Genomic DNA, 9,867 nt, shown 5'->3' with positions numbered 1-9,867 from the left:
CAGCCACTTGGATCAAAGAGCAGCACTCACCCACACACGCAGCACACATACTTAACAGAGTTGCCGTTAGGCAGCGGAGGCTCGGACATAAAGCAGCGCGCAATATTCTTGAGACGAGGCCTGAATGGGTGATTCATCCAGACTGAGGCAGTCATTTGAGGCCCTAATCAGATAGTGGTAGGAACACTATATATTGCTGCTGTGTAGAGTCATCCCCATCAAAATGGCCACTTGTCCTTTAGGGAGCCACTCTAAATCACTCTTAATAACTCCACATTGTGTTCTCCATTATGCCAGTTTGGCAGTCAATACAGCTCACTTTGTGGATAGTAACTCTGTTGACTTTCTCCCAAATAGAATTACAAAACTGAAACACAACAGACTGAAAGACTCTAAACTGGAGGAACTGATCTACTTCTATCTTGAGATTCCATTGCTGTTTTTAATAATCTTATGCAGGAGTATTAGTTTTTGGTATTTATATCCGTTTTTTTTTTTATTTGCTTAGTCATGACAATCTTGTTTGTTGATTTGTACACTATATTAATATAATCGTATTCAGTTTATTCATCGTTTTTAAAAGTGCACAATATTTACCTCTGCTTCTTCTGCCACTGCTGCTCTCACATACTTGGCCTTTCCAATTACGCTCATGTCCTACTCTCAGTAATATATATATATACTGATCAGACAAGAAATGTAGAATATTGCACAGGGACACAGCGCCATATCTGCAGGTTGCCTTGTGCTTTTTGTAGTGCTGATATTTCTAATACGGAGACTTCACTTTATTGATTTGTGGAGATGCAATGAGATTTGTTAATTTGAACACGAGTACAAGAACACTTTGGCCCCATCTTTGCAAAGTCTTTCAAGAACAATCATAGCCCTCAAATGTCTGAAGGAGGTAACATTTTTTTTTTTTTTTTTAATTTATTTTTGGATTGGAAACAGATGCTCAACATTCTCCTTCTGCAGAAACGGAGTAAGACGCAGAGGAGCAGCAAAAAGCTCAGCTCTCAGCTATTGATACACATTTTAGACTTCACTGCACTGATTTCCTCTCGGGTTGTCCCGCTTCCTCACCGGGCTCACTACTCCTCCGCACAGTATGCACCGTGTCAGAGTAGCACTTCTCTCTAGTCAGGGGGTTTCCGGCCTGACAACCTGTTTTAACAAATCAGAGGCTTTTAAGCAAAGCTGAAGGAGCCTCACCAAGAAAAGCGATTGCAAAAGTGCTGCATAAATGCCACTCAACTTGTATTTGGCTAACTAAAAGTGGCGGGTGGTCCGGATGTTCCCCCCCCCCCCCGCACCGTCACTTTTGGGGTTGACTTTGTTTTTGATAACCCGAGGACACTCCTCTGAGCATGTTGCCATCAAAGCACTTTGAAGTACACAAAAAATGTCCTTCAGAGGGTCAAGTCCCTCTATCGGGTCCAACTAAATATAGATGCCAACAATGCCGGTGCTGTCCTGCCCTTGCCTGGTAACAGGGTTGGGGGTTGCCAGGTTTGCGGAAAGGGATGCTGTGTGATGAATAGGATTTAGCTGACGCTCTGAGTGCAAAATCCTCCCCCTGTAGAAGAGCAGGATTTTCAGCAGCAAAGTCATGCTAGAGGATTAGACCATACTCAGTTCTGTCAGCTCGAAGTACTTACCGCAATATTTTTAGTCAGATTGATGGAGCGAACCAGGTCCACGAAAAAGAAGAAAGTTATACACTCACTTTGGTCGGAAGGTTGAACTTGCTTTACAGCCGCTGTTTATGCTGACTGTGCACTTTCGTGGTAGTTGGTCTGTTGATTTTAGTTCATTTTAAGCGGAAGTGTTTTCATGTCTGTGTATCTCTCTTTGCTCGGTGTCTGTGGCTCAGTCTGCATGTGCACATTCACACGATCACTAGTCTCCGTAACGTGTGGGGAAACACCAGCTCACACGTGGGCGCACCCTTTTTGTTTGTGTCACGTGTTCACATAAAGGAAAGGCACTTTACAGTCGAGAGACTATTCACAGTATTTTATTATCTGTTGGTGTAAAAACCTCTTCTTCTTTTTTTTTCTTCTATGACATGCTGTACATCGACTTGACTCCTTCATCAATACTGAAAACGCCACTGCGTATGAAGGGGAGCAGGGTTGATTGATCATTAGCACTTTTGTTTTGTTTTTGTTTTTTGTGTGTCCGTTATGTGAGGTAAAAGTTGTGTCAAATTCATCCACATGCTGTGTGTTGGCCTTCACGTGCCTGTTACCCTTGATGCCCCGCCATGCGTGAGACTCACCTAAGTGCAGGTGATGGACCAGAGAACCCATCTGGTGTTTTGGTCAAATGATTTTTACAGAGATGGTCAGTGTTATCTTCGGTTTTCCGCTTCCTGACATGTTTGTGGATTCTTCTGATGTGTATGCTGCCTGCAATTTTATGCTGAACTATTTGGTTCAGTATTGTTTTAATTAATATTGCTGCTTCAAACAGCGTCTAGATTGATGATTGGCTTGTTAATGAGCACCATTAAAATCACAAACCTACCCAGTGAGTTGGGGGGGAGGAGGGAGGAGGGAGGGACCATGCCGCGCTTCAGTGCGGCTTCCTTAGGTGTGCAGCTCTCGAGTTGTGCAGGATACCTCTCCAGTTTTACTCTTCGAAAGCGCTTTTCATCAGAGATTTTCTTTGCCCCAGGCTGGTTTCAGTGAAGTGCAACGCAAATTGCAATACTGCTACAAACATGAGCTCGTTATGTAGTTAGACACCAGCGTCACGTCATTTTTCTTCTCACAGTCTCGGCCTCCTCCGTCAACAATGTCGTGATGCCGTTTATTGTTGTGCAATATGTTTGAATCACCTCGAGCTCGGACTGCACAGATAATATACCGACCCATGTAGTAACACTTAATTTCAAGAAGATATAGGATTCCTCAAAGCCTGCTTCTTATACATATGCATCAGTGTGTTAAACTGACCTCAAGCACTTCTCCGGTAATCTTTCCTTATGATAAATACTCTTGATATCTGGCTTAAGTTTCAGGCAAAACCAAAGACTGCAGCTGGAGTCTTGTTCTGTCCTCGCTGTTTAGTATCTGCTGTTAACTGTTATTTTTGAAAATGCAGGTGCTAATCAGTGTCATAGCCTGTCTGCACTCCTTATGCAAGTAGTGCCGCAACAATTCTGATGTAGAAAGTGTTAGCCTTTAAAACAGAAAAAAAAAAAAAGAGCCATAGACTGGAAACAAGATGTTTTAAATGTATTTGTTTTTATCGTTTAATTTTCCTTTATTGAAAACACCACAAGTGCAAACCTGTGAATAAAAAAAAAAGAATGTATATTAAAGATTATGAAACATGTAGATATTTTTACTTCCAGATTTGTTAATCAGATTGATTGCAGATTGATTGATTTGACTGCATTTTCTTTGCAGGATCTATACTATAATGATCTATAATGAGTAGGCTAATCTCCTTCCTTTGTTGATTTTTATCTAAATAAATATATTCTCCCATGAACCCTTCTGTTGTGTCCAGGCTCATGAATTAACCTCTTCTTAGCATTAATCAAACTAAAGGTTTAAAGGTCAGTTTAATAATTCAAACTGCTGAGATAGTCTTGGTATTTGTAATCGCTTTTACACATTTTTATATGTAATTATGACTGAAGATTGCATTTGTAAATCAACTGCTTGATTGAATTTTATTAATACCAGACTCGGCCAGATAAAGGTCAACAAAGCGAGGCACATTTTGTTAGCAAAAATGCATGATGCAGAGCTTTTTGTATTTTCACATCATTATCATGAGGAGAAAAATCAGCTGTATATCTATGAAAAATGATGCTGCTGTATAGATTAAACTACTAGACAACACAAATGAGTTACATGTTGACCAGCTAAACATCGAATACTCTATAACTAAGGATGCAATACTAAAAAATGGAACACTATCTATAATACTGAATAACTTCTGATACTTAATTTTGCTGATATCTATACTTTAATTTTGGTTTAAGTACAGGAATTATAGGCTACTTTAATATTTTACATTGTGATGATAGCCTTCTACTTTTACTGAAACAATCTGTTGTTCTTGCATGGACACAAAATTTGCACGGTAATATTTTACTGGTGAATTTCACATTAATGCAGCCCATTATATCCCGTTCCTGTTGATAAATATCTTGCTGACATAATAATTTGAACCAGGAGGGCAGGCATCATCTGTCTCAGTGCTACTTCATTAGAGGTGTGACCTCTAATGAAAACATGATTGCAATCTGCAATGGCATTTTTTTTATGTGGACGTGTCGCATTGTCAAAGCACGAGCGGAACCATGCGCGCGCCCGGCACCCACCATCCCCTTCCAAACAACCACACACACACACACACACACACACACCATCATCCACCATCCAGCTTCAACTGCTGGAGGGGGCCACATGCATTGAAGGGACCAGCGTGAACGCGCCTGGCTCCTCTCTCACCAGCTCTCATCTCTGTTCCTCAGCGCGCGCTCCCGCGCAGAGACAGGATTCGGGGAGCCCGGAGAGCAGACGAGCGACAGCGGGGGAGAGAGAAAGATGGAGGTGAGGGTCGGGGAGAGACTCCTGTGCCTGGCCGTCCTGTCCAGCGTCCTCTGCGTGGATTCTGTCCTCGGGAAATACGTCAGAGGCATCGTCAACACCAAAGAGGTGAGGGCAGTTTTTCCCTTTACCTCTTCAATTTGGTTCCTCGCTACAATGACACCGCCACAGACTGATAGGAGTGGGGAACCGACCTGACTGCGTATCCGCACGCAGGTGTCTCTGTGGCGGACTGCTCCGCGGACAGACGAAGGGGCTACTGTCAAGTTGCCTCGCGTATGCACGGCTGTTTATTGTCGCCATATGAAACACACTCACCTCTGTTCTGCCTTGCAATTGCGCGCGATCTGCGTGCGTCTCAAGTGTGGCGTATATTTCATCCTCATGATAGTCTTTGGCATCATTGTTGTCCCAGAAAGCGGCATCCCACCAGTCCAAGGCTACCAATCAAGCCTCCGGCACATTGCTCATCCTTAAGCCAGATTCAGTTGGACGTGTATTGTTTTGTTGTCATGCTTAAATGTAAATGAGCAGTGGTTTTTCCTTCTCTGATCAGAGGACCCGTCACAGGTGTGCGTCATATGGCTTCTGGCGCGCAGCGGTGGATTAGTGGCGATCCTTCAGAAACTGGGCTTCAGAAAGGCTGGTCATGGTTTAGAGTCAGCTGTCAGACAAATCAGGAACGACATCATAGCTCCCCTGACAAGATCTGCGAGTTAAAATGTTGACTGTGCGGCTGGAGCGTAGCTCTGGGCCGTTTGCAATTCAGGAGAGTACCACCTGCTGTTCCACATCTCTGGCTGGCATTTTCACGAGTTTGTTGGGATCAAGTTCGACATAAATGAGCCACACAGTAGAGCTGCCTACCATTTTGTCGCAAGTTAAACAATACAGGGCACTCCGCAGACAAAGTAGTCTCCAACAACCCTGTCAAATTGAGCCTAAGATCAAGTTATTCATGGTTGTTTAGAACATCATGATAATTCTGAAAGGCAAAGTATTTATCTCCATGAAACAAGAGAAGACACATTACCATTCACTCTGAGACACCATCTGTGCCTGGAGTTGCTATAGGCTCAATTTATTTCAAACAAATCCGCCTCATAGATCCTCATAAGAAATAATTTTCTCTTGTATTGTCTGACAATTCAGCTGACAATTATATAAACCACAGAAAAGCAGAATTTAAAAGGCAGAGGCAGGAACTATTTAGCATTAATGCTTGATACATGAATGGCAAAACTTTTGACAGGACTCTTTTTCAACTAATCAGTCAACAAAAATGTTTCAGCTCTGACATGAGCACCCTCGGTACTTGAAATCTGCTGTTGCCACATTGGAGCCGCTCAGTGACTAACAGCAGAGGAGGGTCTGTGTTCTGTCACTGTGCCTCTGATCACCGTGATGGAAGGTGCTGCAATAAAAGAGGTATGCATGCTCAGAAATATCACAAACAGGATAAATATTTTTGCATTGATCATGTGCACTACTCCTGCGAGCTCCTCACCGGAATGTCACCTCACTACTTCGCTTTACTTGGCTCTTCCAAAAAAAAAAAAAAAGAACAGAATCTATCGGTTTGAGCCAACTAGTAGTATTTACTACTGTAGCTTGCTGCCTTGTTGTGCTCACATTCCCTGACCTCTTGAGTACAGTCAATTTTAAATTGAGTCAAACTGAGATTAAAGTCATCAGTTTGAATTCCCGGGATGATGACGGGGATCCGAATGGATAAATTGAGGCACTCATCCATTCATCACGACTGTGGAGATGCCCTTGAACGCAGCGCTGAATCTGCACCTGCTCCAGGGGAGCTGCTCAGTGGCCTGCAATAGGTTGTACTGGGCAGCTTCCAAGTGTTAGAGTGTGTGTGTGTGTGTGTGTGTGTGTGTGTGTGTGTGTGTGTGTGTGTGTGTGTGTGTGTGAGAGAGAGAGAGAGAGAGAGAGAGAGACTGTCCAGCTCCTGACCAGAAGGACAGCCGTTTACTTTTCTCTGCAGTAAATAAGAATATAGTTATAGTCAGCCTATCTTGTTACGTATGAGCATAAATGAGAGGATTTTACATGAACAAGTAAATTCCACATTTCAACTTTATTGTGGGGTGCAGCTAAAAAGTATTTCCATTACTAATTAATCTGATTATTTTCTCAATTAATCATTTGGCTTATAAAATGTCTACCTCTTGCTTATTATGTCTAAGCATTCATTAGAAAATATTTACATCTGACAGGCTGTTGCCAGTGGATTTTTAGCATTTTTGCTTAAATATGACTTTAACGATGACCAAAATAGTTGCTGATGGATTCTCTGTTGATGGACAAATTCATTAATGGAGTACAGTGTGAAACTGTACAATACAGTGAATGTATTGTATGAAAAATTGGTTTGAAAAATGCATAATGAATAATTAAAAAAAAAAAATGCAGGCATTCACTTCATGTCATGCTTTTCAAATGTTTTTCTTGAACCTTGTGGTGGGAGTTTTTCTTCTTGTCCCAGAGTCAGGTATCATTTGACAACATTAGCAAACACAGCACTTTGAATGACATCAGGCATCACTGTGTGTGTGTGTGTGTGTGTGTGTGTGTGTGTGTGTGTGTGTGTGTGTGTGTGTGTGTGTGTGTGTGTGTGTGTGTGTGTGTGAGGTTTAACTCCTCATCAGTCTTGCTTGTGCATTTCTGCCCGAAGGTCACCCACTCACTCCACTCCACACTGCCCTCCCTCAGATGGAAACACTCTCTCCCAGAATGAACTCAGCTTCGGTCCCTGGATGCCGTAGTTGTTTCAATATCTGCAGAGGTGAAGGCAGAGTTTGTGCAGAACAGTAAATTGACAAATGAAATTAAACCGCACTGGAAGGGATGAACTGTTGGAAATGATGTGAGTGGCTGGAGTAATAACGGGAGACACAAGCTGAACTTATCTATAGTCACTGACGTGGTACACTGGTCAACGGCTTTCATTGGGCTGGTCGATGTGTACAATTAGTCGGAGTGGCTCATGGCGTATGGACGCACTGATAAAATGTCCCTTTGAGGGGCAGTGGAGCTGTGAAGTTAAGGGCAGAACAAGGACGGCCGTTTGAAACCAGCTGGGAAAATGTTGGAAATAAATAAACTTTGCCCTCCTTCAACTGACAACAGCACCAGGACCTCTGAGCAAGGCAGTAAGTCCACACTCTGCTTCAGCCTGTGTCTCTTGTGTCCACGTCCATAGAGCTGTATGAGTTGGCAGCAGACTGATATTGAGCGTTTAACTAAAGCAAAGACCTCATGTGACCCCAGGCTGAGCAGACCTGTTGCTCTGACATTTTCACGGCAAACATCATGTCCCTACAGATTAAAATACGAGCCTGTATTTTTGGTGTACATTTTTTTAACAAAGCTCTGAAATGTAGTTTGTTTCAGCATGAGTACAATTATATATATAAAAAAATAAATAAATAATAATTCATGTAATTGCATGTTGTTGACGCCATTCAAGTGAATCAAACCAGTCGGAATAAGTACATAAACTTGATATATAGAAAACTTCGGTCCACATACTATAGTGGCCCAAATTTAGTCTAAATGACACCAGGACAGAGACTTTATTAACCAGGCAACGGCTAAGGTTTCTTTTTGATGTTTGCATGTCAATGAAATTTGTCAGCAACAATTGTCACTGTCTTATTTATCTGTAACTGCTTAATAAAACACTTTTAATTGCATAAATTATTGTCAAAACTTGTGCCCCTTTCAAACTGCGATTTTGATATTAAACTGAATGAATCATTCAGCCCTCGTTTTCAGTTGGTCTTTCAGTTAATGAAAATTTTTGGATTTGACAAGGAAGGTCATTAAACCTTTCGTCTTTTGAAAATGAATGAAAATACCCTTGAAAGTTCTGTTCCTAATTTAAAAATCTAGCAGCTGCATTCATCAGCGTGCTCCAGCTCATTGGGCCTCTCTCCATCCCAAAATCAGCACCTGACATCCTGAGGAAAAAAACAACGTGCTGCAGTTTTGAAATGAAGGGTTTCGCCTGGATTTTTACGTCTTAATAGGATCATGAAGTAAAGTGCCTCGCATGTGATGTCTCATGTCTTATCTTAAAACATGCCAGTTCTGAACTGTTGGATTTCACCAAACAAGACCTTAAAAAAAAATAGTCCCTGAAAAATCCTTCAATTTGACTGTGAAGAAAGCTTTGGGAACCTAATATGGATTGGATTTTCAGTCCACAGCTCAATCAGTTTTCCTTTATCTCTTTTTAATGAGTCATTGTGATTAGATACAGGTGCCATATGTGTGCAGGTGGGTGCATGTGAGAAAGTGTTTCCATGTGTCCATATGTTTGCTCTCATGCATATGCATGTGTGTGTGTGTGTGTGTGTGTGTGTGTGTGTGTGTGTGTCTCCATGTCTCTGCTGCTCACTGAAACCCCCAGTACGACAGAAAGGGACAGATCTTGAGTGTGTTTGCATGTGTGTCTGTGGGTGAGTGTGTTTATGCATTGCAGTGTTGTGTAACCCTGACTAATGAATCATTGAGAAGCCCATGCGGTCCAGGGGTGACTTGACTAGCTGATTGGTAATTAATTGTTAATGAGGCTTAGCAAGCAAACAGGGGTCTGGAAAGAGAGAAAGAGGAAAAGACAGAACGCTACAGAGATTAAAGGACAGGAACTGTAAGGAAGAATAAAGACACAATAAGAGAATGAGACTGTGAGGTGCTGAATTGACCAGATACTGCATGAAGGAATAGCACTTGATTAATGGAGTGTACACACACACACACACACACACACACACACACACACACACACACACACACACACACACACACACACACACACACACACACACACACACACACACACACACACACACACACACACACACACACACTTTGGGAGGTGGCTGAGTAACTCTGCATCACAATGCAGTGGCCTTGGGGAAATAAGAAGACTAAAAGGGGATTAAGGTAGACACCTCATCCACTGTTGCAGTTCTCCAGGGCTCAGTTCCTTTTCTGTTCACCACTGACACACACACTACACGCTGAGCTACTCTGGGCTAACTAGCTTCCGCTTAGTTAAGCTGTTGACGTTGATGGAATTGCTTGACCCTGTTAGTAGATTGTGAAAACGCCATTCGAGCTTGTTGACGCCATCATGGCTTTTTTTTGTTCTTTTCTTTTTTTCCTGACTTTGAAGTGTCGAAACTTGCTTAATTCTGTCAGGCTGCAACTAAAGATTATTTTTACCACCAATTAATCCGGCTATTTATTAACTGATTGCTTCAACTACGTA

General features: G+C 42.2%; 1 protein-coding gene across 1 annotated transcript in view; it reads left to right on the top strand.

The window, feature by feature from the left end:
• The first annotated feature begins 4,405 nt into the window (after positions 1-4,405).
• tmem145 (transmembrane protein 145) overlaps positions 4,406-9,867 on the top strand; it is a 36,105-nt gene continuing 30,643 nt past the window's right edge. The window contains exon 1 of the mRNA XM_069703898.1: positions 4,406-4,682. Coding sequence (XP_069559999.1) covers positions 4,572-4,682 — 111 coding nt within the window. The 5' untranslated portion in view covers positions 4,406-4,571. The remainder of the gene's footprint in view (positions 4,683-9,867) is intronic.

Source organism: Brachyistius frenatus, unplaced genomic scaffold, assembly GCF_029030835.1.
Source record: "Brachyistius frenatus isolate BFR_SWC_R1_liver_20210118 unplaced genomic scaffold, ASM2903083v1 Contig_48, whole genome shotgun sequence".
Taxonomy (NCBI): Eukaryota; Metazoa; Chordata; class Actinopteri; family Embiotocidae; genus Brachyistius; species Brachyistius frenatus.
This window is presented reverse-complemented; position numbering and strand designations above follow the sequence as displayed.